This window comes from Ornithodoros turicata, chromosome 1 (assembly GCF_037126465.1).
Source record: "Ornithodoros turicata isolate Travis chromosome 1, ASM3712646v1, whole genome shotgun sequence".
In the NCBI taxonomy this organism is placed as follows: Eukaryota; Metazoa; Arthropoda; class Arachnida; order Ixodida; family Argasidae; genus Ornithodoros; species Ornithodoros turicata.
Genome location: NC_088201.1, coordinates 23,128,884 through 23,146,521, shown reverse-complemented (window position 1 = coordinate 23,146,521; position 17,638 = coordinate 23,128,884). Strand labels below are relative to the sequence as shown.

The 17,638-nt window shown below is 44.8% G+C and overlaps 1 protein-coding gene across 1 annotated transcript in view; it reads left to right on the top strand.

Moving 5' to 3' along the window:
- The window catches only part of LOC135377664 (BMP-binding endothelial regulator protein-like), a 117,361-nt gene that overhangs the window by 74,097 nt on the left and 25,626 nt on the right, over nt 1-17,638 (top strand). The window contains exons 6-9 of the mRNA XM_064610258.1: nt 8,323-8,408; nt 8,612-8,711; nt 16,151-16,257; nt 16,715-16,864. Coding sequence (XP_064466328.1) covers nt 8,323-8,408; nt 8,612-8,711; nt 16,151-16,257; nt 16,715-16,864 — 443 coding nt within the window. The remainder of the gene's footprint in view (nt 1-8,322; nt 8,409-8,611; nt 8,712-16,150; nt 16,258-16,714; nt 16,865-17,638) is intronic.

The following is a 17,638-nucleotide window of genomic DNA, read 5'->3' as shown; positions in this document are numbered from 1 at the left end:
TTTATGATGAAAGGGACTACACTACGTACAAATACTGAGCACAATATCTACAGAATAAGCTAGTGTTCGCAGCGTCGGACTGCAGGCTCTGCACGGATATTTGTTTGGTATTCTTAATACCTATTACCCAGTCATTTAGTTGATAGTACTAGTACTATTTGTAGTAACAATTCAGAGCAATCTACTACGGAATAACATGACCGCCAATGTGCATTGCTGATCTGTTACAGGGGCGCATCCAGACCCTCATTTTCGAGGGGGAGGGGGGTTCTTTGTGGAAGCGCGTATCGGAGTCGGGGAGAGGGGGAACCTATTGTTTAAACTGATAATTTTGGGGGCGATCCCCCCCTCCCCGCCCGCCACTGATCTGTTACGAAAAACGTCTGTGAATGCCTCTGATGTAGACATGCGTTATCTCGCAACCACCAGACAGCAACAATGCACGAGTAAGTATTCGTGGACAGAGCGCGCCCTCTTTCCTGAATGAGCGAAAACACTGGCTCGTCGATAGTGTGCGCCGTTTCGACCGCTCTGGGGTCGTAACTCAAACTTGTTACTGTGAGTAGTTATGTGAAATCTGACTGGAATTCAGTGACTGAGACAGTGCCATATTTTTTCAGGACCCTTCCGTTTTTTTCCGTTCTTTAGAACACGATGTAGCGAGAAAGCGTTCCCCGTGCGGTGCCAACCGTCTACTAAAAGCAGACGTGACTTTGGCCCCGTCAAGTACACAAGAATTGTTTTTCTGGAGTAATTTCACTATGACTTCCAATTAAAAATTTACCCCCGAGACTAAGAAAGTGTAGTGTAGCGGCGAAGGCCGAAACTGTCACCGCGTTGTACCTGAGCGACAGCATATCGATGTGCGAGGATTATTATGTGGAATGGAAGAATGCCATTAAGCAGGGAAATTTTTCCAGTTGCCCGCTACACAACGCCTCGGACGAGGGGTGATAAAAAAAAGGGGGGGAGAGAAAGAGATAACAGAGAGTCTTAGTGTACCGTACGGTATCGCCTTTGCGTACGTAAGGGATATCATTGGTGCTTCTGCGCACTCGCAAACCATAAAGAGAGCTTCGCGCACTGCGCAGGACCACCACGCTATTCCTTACGTACGCAAATGCGATAGCGTACGATGCACTAAAACTCACTAACGAATTGCTGGGCTCGGTGTTTCCATCTTCGATGCACACCCGAAATTCTGAAGGAATAAAGTGCACACGCCACTTGAATGTCCATGGAAATCACTACACATTCTTTGGACCTGCAACAATACGAACTGCCACTTCAGCAGTCATCTTTTCAGTCATCTTTCCTCCCTACAGTTCAGGCGTCGTCCGTGCCTTTCTTTTTTTTTTTTTTTTTTGCCTTTTGCTTTGCCTTCTTTTTCGACGCCACAACCTCCTATCAACAAGGCCTGACACGCAACTATACACACTATAGTGTAACTGTATCATATAGTACTGATATACAGGTTGTTTTTTTTTTTGTTTATCCAGAGGATTTTTTAAAAGCCATGAGAGCAGCACGGGCGCCGTTGGACATCATCTTGAAAAGAGTTTGTAATTACTAGATGACTAATTATCTAAAATTCATTAACTCTTTAATTAGGGGCTTTCGGACAACAGTGAGACAGCAGAATGGGAAACAATCCTCGTTGAAAGCCATTCTATTTTTCTTTCTTATTTCTTTTGAATCTTGAGATGAGCATGTACGTCGAAATATCCATCGTCGAATTTTGCTATGCAAATGAGCCAATACCGAAACCGCGTGGATCAGTAGCGCAGGGAGGACAGCGCTCATTCCACGTCAGAAGGCCACGTGCTTTGGCGGGACGGAAATAATTGGAGTAGGTGGCCAGACCAACCGCTTTGCAGCCCGAATAACCCTCCGACGGTGAAGGTCATGCGCTTCTTATGCGCGCTGTTTCGGTTTCGGTTCATTCGCATAGCGAAATTTGGCGATGGATATTTCAACGTACGTGTTCGTTTCACCATTTTTAACAAATACAATGGCTTTCAACGAGGATTGTCTCCCACTGTGCTTTTTGACCGAAAGCTCCTGACTTAAGAGTTAATTAAGGAAATTTAGGTAATTAGTCACGAAGTGTAGTTACGTACTGTCTTCGAGTGGATGTCCGCCTAGCCGTATAACTCAACTACAAAAACGACATCCGTGCTGTTCTCATTTTTTTTTTTTTAAGAATCTGTTGCTGATAAAAAAAACACCATGTATACAGAAAAGGTATTTACTATATCATCCTACTTGGAACGCGTTTCCCCCCTGCATTCATAATAGAAATCTCACTCATGTAAATCTCAAGGCTTACGAGGCTTGATCCCATGCTGGTAAGCTGTTGCCATATTACCGAAACATAGCTAGTGCATGAGCTGCGTGTACGCTCGTACGCAGGTTTCATTTCTCTCTCTCTCTCTCTCTCTCTCTCTCTCTGAGATTTTCAAAATTTGCCGTTGTTGACCAGGCCTCACTCATGTGGGAAGCGTCACGACTGTAGCCGAGATGAGATAGGAAGAAGGGACGCTGGTTGAAAGTCGATGAGCTAAATGAGAATCTTTTGTAGAAGCTAGAAAGTCCTTTGTAGAGACGCCTTCTTCTTCTTCTTTTTAAGTGTTGAGAGAGGTCAGCCAATATTTGGCTTGCTACTCTACGCGCAGCTAGGGCTCGTTCTCTGAAGCAAGCGAAACGAGCTGCGAGTTTTCTAGTATCTTTCGGAGAAAGGGGGCATTTGGAACGTAATACGTCATCCAGCGTGCCGCTCCTGCAGCGCCCAAGGTATTTCTCCCGCACCTAATTATACGCAACGGCAGTCTCTGTGTTCGGTGAAGCCATGGAACCAATCGCGACGGCTTCCCGACAGTCCCTACGGCTTCGGTGTTCTTTTGCGGGAAAATGAATCTGGACATCAACGTTGTACAGACTGTTGCAACACATAATAGCCACTCGACATCAACAACAACACCAACAACAAATAGATGAAGTGATGATGTCCAGGGTCACAATGGTCAGGATGTGATATGAAATTAGGAGGTTACCCAAAGTCATTGGTATGACATTAAGCCAAATTAAGCCAAGCACAGATAGACGCGTTTTCCTGAAGGACAGTGCAGATTGTGGACGTGTATTCATTCAAAGCACATTGACAGTGTTCACCGGGGGTTCCTCACGCATTAAGCGATGGTTAGAGGGCTACCTCAGCGATATCAGACGTATAGTGTACAGGACCCGCTCCTGGCAGTCGGGAATTGTCTGGCGGAGTGCGTTTATTCACTTCCTCGTCTGCGGCATGATTTAAAGCTGCTAGAAACGGAGCCAAGAGACGGTGACCTACGAACAAACGCCTTCTTGGATGCAGTCGCCTCAGCAAGCTGTCATTAAGGTACGTTAAAAGAGTCGTAAGCCCGCTGAGCGTCAGCAACGTTTGCCTCACTACAGCCGAAACATTGCAAATGAATCTGCACGAAATACAATCGCGTGTAGTTTTTGTGGTACACACGATGCGCTACATTTTCTGACTGAGGAAGCACCTCGTGTGTTCGTTAATTCCCTAGTATGTGCTGTTTTGAATTTATAAATGGCGTCTGCAGGTACCTGGGGAACTGTGACAGTTGAAAGACCGTATATCAAGATCGAGACTTTACGTGGGAAAACATTCATAACGTTAAAGGCCCGTAATGTAAAGTAAAAGTCTCTCGTAATGTTCCATGCGGTTCGGTCGGCAGCACTCGGCACGAACATCGATATTAAAAAAATTAAAAAAGAAATTAATGTGACATGTACCGACCCCAAAACGTGTTCTATATATGGCGATTTTGTCTTATGTGCTTAAAACTTCAGACTGGGCCTGTTGGTAAGGCATGGCAGAATAAAAGCGCTAAAAACACGAGGACAACGGAGCATGCGGTTGCGATCTATGCGGAGCATGCGGCAGGACAACAGCGCTAACTGTGTGTCCGTTGTCCTCGTGTTTTTAGCGCTTTTATTCTGCCTTGTCTTATGTGATCAAAGTACAGCTCTTTTTCATTTTTAACAGTGTGGAGGGACGGTTCTGTGTCGCAGTTAGACGTGCGAATAGTTGGGTTTTGTTTTTCGAGTTACCTTCTGGCACCTGGTAGGAAAATCACGATAGAATCGCCTAATGAGCCTGCATGCGTTGCGCCACGCTGGCGGGCACCCAAAAGCGCATAATGAACCTTCATGAAACATTAACCTTCTTTCTATGAGGATGTATCTTGGCATGTAGGAAGTAACTTCGATACCAAGCGCCTTGTACTCCGAGAAAGTCGCACAAAAACGAACATTTGCGTGCGCTGGAAGCTTAAGTTAATTAACAAACTGATGCCTAAGCGCACATGGATGACAATGAAGCGGGGCTTGTCTCGGCCGTCAAGGTGAACCTCACTGCATTCCTTCGGACAATTTTGGATGGAGGTCGCTTAAAATTTGTTTTTGAATGAAAGCACCTATATAAAGAGTGACAGGAAAAACAGAAGCCGGATGTCTGAATAAATGAAACTGTCATAGAATTTAATACTTAATCCAATATTTAATGTTCGGTGGCTGTAGTACTGTATTGATGTAGTACTGTACTGTACTGTAGTTGAAATCGCTCATACTTTCAGTATGGATTGACCTCTTGTTGTTGCCGATGGTAGTGCACCAAGTAGCAGTTATTATACGTTTGTTTCGCAGTGATAACACCACATGTAAAAAGATACAACAAGCACAAACACAACAAAGAGACAAACGAACAGAAATTCATGATTTGACGAAAAATTTTATTGAATGCTAAACCTGAGTTATAGGAAAACAAATACGAACGTTGATGCATGGAAACTCGTGTATGAGTTGCAGTTAGCGAATCCTTTTTAATATGTGCAACGAGCCGCAGAGATAGTAGGCTAACAGCGCTCCTTTCTTCCATTTCTTTTTTCTTTCTCATGTCTCATCTAATATTTCGCGTGTAATGGGGTGGTGTACTGCTCTCCAGCGGTGAATCACCTCATATCATAGTCACGATTTATTTGTTGTTGTTGTTGTTCCATTTTTCTCCTACCAACCTCTCGTCCTGGGGTTAGCTACACTATAGATAATCGAACACGGCAATACTATTTCAGGATCTATTAACCCCAAGGACGCGCCTCCAAATTTTAAAGCCAAAGAATTCCAGAGGACAGCCACTAATCAATAGTCTGCAAGCGATGTGCCTGCAATGTGACCAATTGAATAAATTAACATACAGTTGCACAGGCAACAGTGTTTGTTGGTCACTCAACACTGACCATTATCTGCCATATGACCTGGCTCATTGCCTTCCTCGCACTGAGCAGCTTGCATTGACCTGTGCAAAAAAAAAAAAAGCATTCGGTTTTGAAGCCGTGCTGCAACGGTGGGCAGTTGAAACAGCAACAAATGCCTGCCCTAAATGAATCAATGGGCCAGAGCAGAATGCCAGACGAAGGTGGGACAGATGATGTCTGCAAGCAATTGGTGTTTGTACTACCGCTTATTGACATGCAACGCGGTACAAAAGGGTGAGCGGGTCTAAAATAATTCGTGATGGGCCCAGCCTGGGCAGAGCAGCGCCCTTCGGAAAGTCCTTGACCCTCCAAACGAGCCGGTACCGCACCTCCCAGGAGGGCGCTGTCCCCGATGCACTCCGGGATACCTGCACATAGAGAGCCTCCGTTGAAAGACACAAAAAATGAAGAAGGAAAAACATAGCTGCCTGCATGAAATGCAGGTTGTCCGTAGTATTCTTGCCTACACATATATGTCCTCCTCTCAAACCACTCTTCGACACACGGTCACTCCGAACAACTATTAAAGGTACTGTAAAGCAGTAGAAAATGTATCTGTTCGATAGCCTGAGGCCTCAGTACTTTTACGTCACAATTTTCGTCCAAATTGCGCCCATAGCTTTTTTTAGAAAATTAAAATTGAAAATTACGGGCAACACTGTGTCGAATTCCCAATCAACTGCGCACTGCTTGTCAAGTACGGCGGTAAAACTACGTTGCATGCGCATAACACATTGTTATGCGCATGCAACGTAGTTTTAAAACAAAAAAAGTCAGCTGCGTGTCGGCTACGAAGCCGTCAGGAGCAGCAAGCGAGTCGGGGACATAGATCACTGTTGCTTGACAAATTGTTGATTATTTCCCGCCTGACGTTGCCCCGAGCCGTTTTGCCGCAATTTTACTTGCAATTTAAAAATATTTAGCGTTCCCTGTCACATGTATAACTTGTTGTGCTGGGTTTCCAAGCAACAAGCTGTTAAACTATGCCGTGAACGTAACCTGTCTGTCTGCTGCTTTGCGGAACCTTTAATTACTTTTGTCGGTTATTAAGATGCTGCCAGAACGTCGTACAGTTAATGTGAAAGCGCCTGTTGAAGTATCAATAGACCTCTCCCTGATTACAAACAAATGACGTCAGATAGTACAACAGCGCCGCCAACTTGGTAGACTGGAACTACTATAGCAAAAAGTCCAGTCACAGGGGAGCCACGTTTACATTTTTTTTTTTTTTCATGTTGTAAGGTTTTTATTCAATTCCTTGCATATTATTACTTTTATGGCCTTGTTCTGCTCTATTCTACGGGTAACCCTATTTTTTCGGTAGCCCTTTTTAAAGATGGCTGCTGGGCTTTTCCATCTTCGGGAGCCTGAAGGGCACGAGTTTCTCTCGGAGTGCACGTGGTGTCTCTATACAAAGAAAGCGCGAACTAGTAACAACAACAACAACTTTATTCGCGAACGCAACGAACCACATTCAGTACAGGATTACGACGTTGACTTTCGAGATGATGGAACCAACCCTTGGAAGGAACCTTCTTTTCTTTCCGCGGTGGACCGAGAACGCGAATGAAGACACCAAAGCTACTGAAAACGTGACCTCATTTGTGCGTACCACTAATACAGAGAAGCGACCCTTGACCTTCGTGAAGGAATACGGCTTTGTGAAACAGTGGTGTTCTCCGTCCGAGCTGTTTCGGTTTCGCTATGTCTACCAACGTCATGGTTACGTCACGGTGACGTTTCTGCGGTGTGGAGGGTCCTTGGAGGGTTGGAAAGTACACCGTTAGATCGTATAAGGGACCGAGACCAAGGGACCGTGCCGATACGAAAGATCATAGAAGCCTATTTGTGGTACGTCGGTTGATAACGAAGCATTCGCAGTAACCTGCCGTAAGTCTGGGTCGGAAACCCTGTACCACCAATTGGCTGGAGGCCTTAATGGCTGTATTTGTTTATTTGTTTCTAGATACTTTCACTGGCCTGCAGTAATGAGACACACAACACGACGACACGAGCTCCGGCTGTATTTGTTTGTTTCTAGACACTTTCACTGGTCTGCCGTAATCAGACACACAACTCGACGACACGAGCTCTGCCTTCGACACCAACCGAATTGCGAGAGTCGCGTTTTATAACCCGTTATACGGCTATAAAAACGGTTCCTTTCGTGGGTGTATTGCACAGCGAGGGTTGGCTTCTGCATGTGGGCTTCTCTCGGTCGGAAGCCAATTGATCACACATGTCACATAGAAGGCGCAATTCAGCGCAAGTGAAGCCTATTTGGGGTACTGACATCACCATGCGGTAGTGTCACTGTGGGCAGCCAAATGTGGGCCCCCCAGACGCCTCCACGTGCCTCTACCAAATTAGTGTTGAAGGCTGCCAGTTAGCATAGAGAGCTACCAGACGCGCTGGAAGGGCAGGTGGAAGTTTGAGAATCAGTAATTTTGTCGAATCTACGTCTGTGGAAATTGCGATATAAAGATTTACGGGGCAACCAATGACCTCTTTACACCGAGATGGGTTCACTGAGGACGTGTTCCACACCACTTAGGTGAAAACATTTTATGCTGAATTCCACTGGTCGTTGTCGTGCAGAAAATGTTACACTGGCTTCAGTGTGCGTGTTACACTTGTCATTTCAATGCAACGTGCGTCCTGTTTCATTGGTCGCTCCGTTCGTTTCTACACTGAACCCACAGCGGCGCACTACACGCACTGCGCTGGAGGAAAACGACCAGCGAAATTCGCCATAATGTGCTGTTGGGGATGATGAAAAGGAATAGACACGTTGCAGTTTTGAGCGATTCGTATCTTTGTACGGTATCAAATATTAATTAAAGATGGCTCGATAGAGTCGAGCATGCCTGCGAGTCCTTTGCATGTCTTTGCGAATTTTGAGCGTTTATTGACACTTGAGACGGCGAATGGTTTTCTTCGTGTGTGCTTGTGAATTTTGGGGAGGTAGTGGAATCGAAATGATTTAGTTTTATTCACTTTTCAGGCTGCGTTCTTGGTAGCAAGGAGTACGTTGAAGGTGCAGTCGTTCCTTCCGGCGAACAAGATCCTTGCGTCGTCTGCATGTGCAAGGTAGGAATTCATTCTTCATTACTAAGCTCCAACCCCATAAACACAGACACGATTTCGTTGTTTCGATTATGATCATGTAACAGGTTAACGTCTGTATAACTTGTATTGTATTGCATGTATTGCGCCGCAGGTTATGGCGCCTCATGGGTCGCGATGCATGTTTTCTTAGTGCATGTTTCTTAGTAGGAGTTTGTGCACTGCAGGATGGAGGTGTTACTTGCACCAAGAAGTCGTGTCCTGTGCTCCCATGTCCCCACAGTGCGTGGGTGCACACCCCAAGTAGCTGCTGCCCTGAATGTCGGAGTGAGTATACTCATGTTCTTTCAACACGTTAGCTGGGTGAAACGATGTCATAGTAGCAGCAAGATGATATATTACGGTATCCGAGAATCGGTCGATCCCCCCCCCCCCCCCCCGACAGACCGTATTCCGTTCACTTGGGTAGACCCGATAACATCTGTGGCAAAAGGGCAAGGGTGCAGGCCAGCTGGTACATACAGTGAAAAAACAGAACCCGAGAAAGGAACAGTAGTCGTCACTCCTCTGTCCCTTTCTCGGGTTCTGTTTCTCTTTTTTTTTTTTTTCCATAACATCTGCTAAACACTCCCCTTTCCGGTGAGTTTTCGCAGAAATTGGAGTTATCGGAACTTTTTCGATATTTACGTCACTAACAGTGGTTGCGAGGGCATATTTTCCAAGTAACGAGTGCTGATACGAAGTAGAATCGATGCATGCTGATATATAATATTAATTAGCTAACTTTTAAAATATTGGTTGAAGGGCCGAGGTGTCAATTTGAATCAGACACCCGACTGAGGTGTTTCAAACAAGAAACGCTTGTGTGACTTTTTTTTTTTTTTGCATATTTCTTTTCCGCTGTAAATAGGAAGCCCGCTAAATACAAAAAAACACCACGTGTCAACGTGCCTCCGCGGTGCGATTGAATGACGCGTTGTCACGTGATTTTTTAGTGGTTATTTGGTGGGCTTTCTTTTACGAGCGAAAACAGACACACACACAGACACAAAGCGTACCTTGTTGGAAACACCTCGGCCGGGTGTCTTTCAAGGCACGCTACAACTTTCCAAATGACACCTCATTAATCTTATATAATTAATTAATTAGCCACAATAACAAATACTGGCGTGAGTGCTAGTTTGTGTCATTCGCGTAGAACTTTCTTTCCTTTTTCTAGTCGTCGTTGTAGTAGTCTTCTTTTTCATATTTGGGCATGTTAGTTGAGACGCTCTGTGCGTTTGAAAGTCAGTGAATGTTTTTTTTTTTTTTTGCTTTATTCTGGGATGACTACTACTTTCTTTTGAATCAGAATGTTTGTCATCTATGCAATAAACATCTCATCTCTGTCATCTATGTCAAATCTCCAGGAAACGAGAAAAAAAGCTGTGACACGTCCATATATACCTTCCAAAGTTTTCGCTACTGATAGCTCCGAAAAGTAGAAACTCGTAGAAGGAGAGCGATTGCGCTGGTGGGCAGCATTTCCACAAATATTATGATGAAGGGGGAGCTAATGATGACGATGATGATGTGTTGTTCCTAGAGTGGCCTTGTGGAACTATTTCTTGGCCCTCGAAATCTCGCAGTTGCCTCTTGCGTCGACGCATGGCTCAACGAGCTCAATGCAGAGCTATACAACAAGGACGACGACAATACAGTGACAACCGCCTTCGATTGTCACGGTTGTCACTGTGTTGCCGTCTTCCTCGTTGTAGCTCCGCCATGTACTCATTGGATATCAAGATGTTGATGTTGATGTTGACGACAAATTCGGCTACTCCCAGAAACAGACCCCCCCCCCCCCCCCCCAAATTGGATATCAACCAACTCGCACGCCAAGCAGCTCTCTAGCTCTGTGGCTCTTCTATAGACGTGCCCTTGTAAGCCCGCTCGTGAATGAAGCGCGTTTCTTCGGCATCTTGTCCGAAGTGTCCAAAGACAAATTCTGCAGGAAGACTTCTTCCTGGTGTTACATCAGAAATTGTATTTGTCTCGCGGAAGTCAGTGGGAAAGAGAGAGACAACAGGGTATGTTGTGCGTTACGTGTGCTTGAGGCACAGTAGTTTTCCAGAAATGCCGTCTTGTTTGATCGATGACAATCAAGGCCGAAAGTCTGAGAGATCCAGGTTTGAGTCCTTGCGCCGGGACATGTGTTGTTCGACACATTTATGTTGCCGAACCCATTTCGTTCTTTTCCCGTCTTCGATATGTGGCGTTTCCCCCCCCCCCCTTTTTTTTTTTTTTTGCTTGCATATGTTGCACTCACACCAATGCTATCGCGTGCGCCAGTTTTAGACCTGGCACAGTGTTATCGAAAAACTAAGCTTTCGTGTACAAAGAATAAATCAGAAGAGCACGTAGGCCTGCAAGCCCCACATGGGTCCAGTGAAGAGGCGTCAAAAGTGTTCCTGCCGGTTGTGCCCTCGAACAGAAGGCGCACCTTATGCGAAAAGCGTATGATATACAGTGTTGCGCCACTTCCATTCTCAACGCCACAAGCCGTTTCATAGCACCCCGCGACGATTCGCGATTTCGCATTTCTACTCCACCCTTTACCTTCGGTGATGATAAATCACGGAATGTATCGAAATCGGTTTATGGTGTTGCGAAAAGCTGATCGAGATTCCGCATTTTTCACTTCCTTCTTACAGGCGCCGATGTGCGCCTCATAGCGGTGAGTTTCAGTTGCGCAGATTAGCGTGAATGTTGGGTAAACCTAAAGACGATTATAACGTGGGGCGCAAGTTTCAGGATGTGCTGATCAAACCAAGGCTCGACACCGGGGATGTCTTCCTCGTAGAATCCGAACATGAATCGAAAAAAAAGAATTCGTGGTGCTGGACCGAACTCGGGAAGACTGATGTAAAAAAAAAATTAACCATGTAATGATTCGTGGGAGTATCTTATGCTAAGTGTTCTTATTTCTGTTTTGTTTGTTTCTCGAGCTCCCCACTACTTGCCATTGCGGGTCTTTCAGCGCTGTTATTGCAACAGACCTGCGGCTTCTGCTGGCATTGCTCTATGTCATTAAAAATTCATTTTAACTTTATGAACAGAAATGAACAGAGAGCTTCCCAGAAACCGAAGAGGTCGCAAAGTAAACATGGACGATGCAACAACAAAAACAAAAAAAAAACCAACTGCTGCATTTCTACAGGAATTCTTGGAGAACCAATCGGGCTATTCCGTAGCACCCGACTTACAAAGCGAGGGCTGTGTGAATGTCATCTTTTTCTTAAATATACAAAGATCAATCAAAATAATGAGTAGAATGAATGCGACTGCAAAAGGCGAGCCAATTGTCTTCGTCTTCGTCTTGTCTTGTCTTCATGCGGCCCATCAAGACTTGTTAGTATACAAGGGTTCTCGGTTCGAACACTTGACAATGAGTGAGTGTCAGTGAATTTCACTCAAACGGTTAGCGAATGGTTTTGCCGCTGCCTAACCAGATGACTCCATTCTGGCTCGCCATTAGCTAGTTTTAGTGAATCATTTTCTATCAAACGGTTCGCCAACGGTATTGCCGAGAAGCCAGTGAGAAGAGGGAGTGACTCAGAATGGAATCTTCTGATTGGACATCGGCAAAACCGTTCGCGATCCGTTTGAGTGAAAACGATTCTTTAAAACTCCCTATTGTTTGCAGACCCAGTTTTGTGTTAATGCAGTATTAGCTACATGGTGTTTTCCCTACTTTGGTACTCAGTTTTCATAAACCGGCAGTGTGACGTCTATTCTGCTGAATTGTGCCGAGGTGCGCGTCTGCTGGCGCAACACTTGCTGTAATACGAAGCCTCGTTAGCAAGTCTGCAAATGCGTTCGCTGGCTTGGATGTTGGCCTAGCTGCAACCACATATTTTGGTCCGTCGTTTGATGCTTACATTTCATGGCACGACATGTTCCCATGTAGGGAAGAAAAACGTACTTTTCGAGCCCAAATGTCCGTGAGTGAAATAAAACTCCACCGAAATTAAACAAGGCAATGCGCGAACTGAGAGAAAGTCCTCTCGATCACGGCAAACCTCTGTTTCAAGCATGGCTGCAAGTGATCCGTATTGCGCAGTGCCGGAAATCGTTTGCAACGACACAGACGGTAGCAGACGACGGTGATTCGCATTTAGTTTTGAGGCGGTAACACAGGGGACTGTTGTTGGACTGTCTTTTTTTCTTTTTTTTTTCTTTTACTATGTTGAACTACAAAATAAAATTGTTGTTAGTTTTGGGGCCGCAGGTTCGGAACTGCGACATTATGTGCAATCATATGCGCATTATCAAAGCTGGGCTCCACTTCATGTATAATTTAGCAGGCATCACCTATATATTGGCCTTATCTGAGCATGCTATACTTCAGAATTGCAGGTAATGTAATCTAGGTGAGATTGGATGGCTTTGCAGATGAAAAGCCTCTGAGTGAGCCATCGGACAACATTTGGACAACTTTTCACAGAGGGGACACAGAAGGTTGAGGGAGTGGGCGTTGTGTTCAATACAGCGGTAGAAAGCCTCCAACCGTATAAAGCTCCACGCTTGAGTTATAGAAATTTGTGCAAGAAATGTGAAGCACTCGACATCCACAGCCCACTATACGATTTGAACAGTACCAGGATTCTTCACCGGGCGGTAAATTCCTGCTGCCCCTTGTCTTATCGCGTAGTACTGGCGAAGTTGAAGAGGCATGGCATAATTTTATGTGTGACCTCTATTTTTATATCTGTGTTTTTTTTTTCATCGTTTTATTTTAGTTTATTTTTGCTAGTTTTTGCTTTTGACCTTTGCATTAGTCTCAGAAGGGGTCTCAGTTGTCTCGCGACGTAAACCCCCAATTATTATTATTAGTCTCAGAAGGAAAACGTTCCCCAGCCTGAACCCTGAATCATTCTCGCTGCAACAATTGTTATCTTATCCACTTCTTCTTCGATGGCGCATGAAACATAACTCGTACGAATACAATGTTTCATACACAGCCTATTTATTAAACTTCCTTACTAGACTAGCCGGAGCTGCTACATACAACAATAAAACCATGAAATATGGCAGTCGTTGAGAAAGCCGGCGACTGGCATATTCCAGTCTTTCATGTTCCTTGACACCTTGAGGGTTTGTGTTGTGTCCGTCTATTTGTGTGTTCCAGCTTCAGCACAGTTACTTTCCATCATGATCAACAGAACCTTGCTCACTATGTATTTCGTTCTGCATAACTACTTTGGTTGTGTGAACGCTTCTTTACTTGCTGCTCATTTTATGATGGAGATTGATGTTCTGAGGCTGGAACACAGAAGAAAGAACAAACACACACCTTCTTTCTTCCTGCTCATTTTACTTTCGAATCCGCTTTAAAATATCGTCAAAGAGCGGCAACGTGCATTGGATCTTTCGTAACGAAATCTGCGATGCATTGTTACGTGAAATATCGCGACCTAATCATCAGAGCGCTCATAGGCCTTAGAAATTTATAATTATATGTATTTGGCAATTAACCCGCCTGAACTCATTAAATTGCAGCGACCTCGGTGATACAGTCAGTTCAGAAAATTGACACATCGTGCGCCTATTAATGTCTGCTTATGCTTATTTCTCCTTGATGTAAATAACGTGTGCTCGTATAGTGTGGTAGGCAGCGGACGTTTTTCGAGCAATTAACCCTCTGGACGTAATAACGCTCTTGTGGTACGTTTTTGTTCATTGTTACCTATTCAGCTCGACAGTGAGACAAGGGTTGTGTATATGGAAGCTTCCCTCCCACCACTCTCTCACTTTCGCTGTTTTCTATAACGAGTTTTGTGTCCCCATGTAGCGACAGATTTCGGAGTTAACATCACAATCGACCCGTAAGAGCATCCACTGCCGTGTAACTATAGGTTATAGTAATTTGCCCCATAAACATTTCCCGCCTTGAAGCGTTGCCTTGACGAGTGCTTTTGCACTGGCCAAGGCAGCGAGTGCTCATTGCAAAATATCTGAAAGTTAGAGGGGGGGCTTTTTTGAGTACTTCTTATACGAGTCTTCAAAATTATCTGGACGTTCTCAGCCACACGTGTGGGAAGAAAGCCAGATGCCTACCAACTTTTTTTGCTTTTTCTCGGGGATCTCCCCACCTTAGGAACTGAATCCAAACACCGTCTCTCTTCTGTCTTCCAGAAGACCAGTGCAAGGCTTGCGAACCAGGGCACCTGTTTCGTTAAGATAACGTCAGCAAACAGGCAGTGAGCACTTTTTGTTCGAACCCGGTAGTTGGTGAGCCAACACGAACTGGCCTGGAAAGAAGTTGCGAAATCTCTAAACAAACCAAGGAGGCGACCGAATGAGCTGAAGGGCACACCGTCCCGACTCTAACGTACACATGGCGAAAACACGGAAAAGTGGCGTTTGCTGCATTCTGCCAATGCAATTCTGTATGCACGAATAAATCTGAAATCCGGCTGTATTCGGTCTATGCGGTCTATGAGTGCACCGGTAGCGGTATGACGGCACGATCAAGATTTTAGTAGTTATTTTGATTTGACTAGCCGACGTGGAGTAATTGTTAGCAGGAATACGACGTTCTGTGCTGTACCTAGTATTTGCTTGAATAGTGTAGACGGTCATGCAGCTAGACGTTGAGTTTGCTTGACATTTGTGTATGACCCGCAGTACAAAGTACGCGTGATAAATTACCGCACCCCGAGAAAAGAAAAGAAAAAAAGTGTGGAAACAGGCATCTGGTGAAAGCTACGGAGATGATTGTGCATTCCAGAAAGCGCCGTGCAGACTGGGCCACAAAGTCAATTTGTATCTGTCATATTTGCTTTTGTTTCGGCCTTTTTGAAGCTCCCGTTACAGAGAAAGCAAATTTGTAGGCATATCCCGTTCAAAAAAGGCCACTAAAATAACTCCTCTTGTATATCTCCACGCATGACTCGCCAGTGCTTCGTGCTTCAACACCGATAATTAGCAAGCGAATTGCTAAACTACTTCCGGCGAACGAGAGACCCTCGGGGATAAAAACTTCTTCCGCGGTGACCGATGTTTATCTGCGACATAAACCACAAGCCTTCCAGGAAGGGCCATTGGCTGCTTCACGTCAGGAGGGAAGGCCTCGGCTGGACCACTGTTGATCCTTCTAAGTTGATCTTTCTTCCTCCGGAGACCATGGTTGTTTTAGTTCGTGACCTTTCACTTGTGTCTTGGCGGGAGGCCGCGCTTGTTCTACATTACCTGCCCGCTGTCTTCGCCAGAGAGGCAGTTATAAATTGCAACCGCAGGCAGCATCTCCACAAGTGAAGAATTGGTGCATTTCAATTGCGGGTGGTCGCAGATTAAGTTGCACCTGGTGGGGGAAGCAGGACAGACCACCCTCGTGCCGATTTTGTTCGCCAGCTACCGTGCCATCTTGCTCAGATGCCACCACTGGTGCGTCCTTGTGTAGAGCGAAATTTCATAGGCGAGGCCCAGAGTATGGCGTTTCCATCAAGCAGCCTCAAGGTAGATGTCATTTGCATTCTTACCACAAGACGAGGTGCAACTCGTGTTGTAGAGCAAGAATGCCGGTTGGGATTCCAATTGACACGGACCGAAGCTTACATTATTATTATTATTTTTAGCAGTCATTCTGTATTGCTAACTGTAGTCTTTGTTCAGGAGCCTTGTATGTGGAAGTGTACCTGCTTGTATTCCAGTATTGTATAACCGATTATTCGAGGCTACTTTACATATATAGTTGCAAACCAAATTCCTCTTCGCTTTTTCAGGCACTAGAAGGCTAGAGGACCGATACGGAAGATGCAGCATTGGGATGCAATACTACGATCACGCATCCACCTGGCTTTATGACCACTGTACTATGTGTGAATGTCAGGTGCGTGTCGTGTAGTTCCAATACATGAAATTGCCTAGTGAGTGCGGTGAGCCTTCTTGCTAACATAAGGAGAGCGTGTTCTAGAATTCCACTTTTTTTGTCGTGGTTGCTGCTCTTGTTGCTACATGACATTGAAGTATTAGCACACAACAGCAACAAGGAGTGTATAAGCAAGGACATATGTGCTGAAGTAATCTTTTAAATCACTCAATGCTTTCACACATCAAGCGTCGTGGTCGCACCAGTGCGTCCTACGTTTCTGTTTTTTTTTTTTTTTTGCTTTCTATTTCTAATCTAAGGAGTGTAAGCGCATGTTTCTTGTTTGTTTTTACAAAAAATTATGCCAATACTACTTGCCTTGAAAGTCGATAACGAAGTGATTATTATTATGGCGTCAGACACGTGCTCAGAGGTACTCAAAATAGACGATGAATGGTTTTTATTTCTATTTTTTCAGAACGGAACCACTTTCTGCAAGAGAACCGTATGCCCACCTTTAATGTGCCCACCAGAACATCAAGTGTCCGTCCCAGGGAGCTGCTGCCCGGAATGCCGAAAGCCAGAAGAGAAAAGGGCCGTGTGCAACTATAAAAATACTGTGTACAGCGTAAGTATATCCGCATTTAATTTTGATCTAGAGTACTTAAACTGATAGGTATTACGATTCAGTGTCAGCCACGCATGTACCAAATACTTCGAAAAAGGGTTTAACGTAGAACATTAAATAACAAATGTGAGACATAATTAAGATATAAATCAAAGTATTTGACATGCGTTTGAAATTGTGTGAAACGTGCGTTTGAAATGGAAAGGTCTGGCGGCATATGATATAAGCATAAAAGTGATAATGATAGTAGATAAAAGTATAATAGTTACGCCATGCGGGCACAGAGTAGTTGGGAAAAGCAAAGGGAACTATTTACGAAGGGGGCAAACTATTTAAATGAGTGATAAGCGAAAGCTACAGTTGTCTTTTCATTTATTTTATACTTGTATCTAATATACAGGCTCTTTATTCTTTAGATATTTTTTTATAAACAAGCTATGAGAACAGCATAGATGCCGTTTTTACCCTTGTGTTATACGGCCAGGCTGACATCCTCTCGCAGAGAGGATATAACTACAAGGTGACTAATTGCCTAAAATTCATTCATTAACTGTTTAATTAGAGGATTTCGGCCAAAAGCGAGACAGCAAAATGGGAGACAATCGTCGTTGAAAGCCATTCTATCTCAAAAATCCTGAAACAAGCGCGCGTGGTGAAGTATCCGTATGCAGATGAGCCGAAACCAAACCCGCGCGCCTCAGGAGCGCAATGACTTGCGCCGTCGGGGGCTTATCTGGGCCGCAAAGCGGGTAATCTGGCCAGCAGATCAGCACC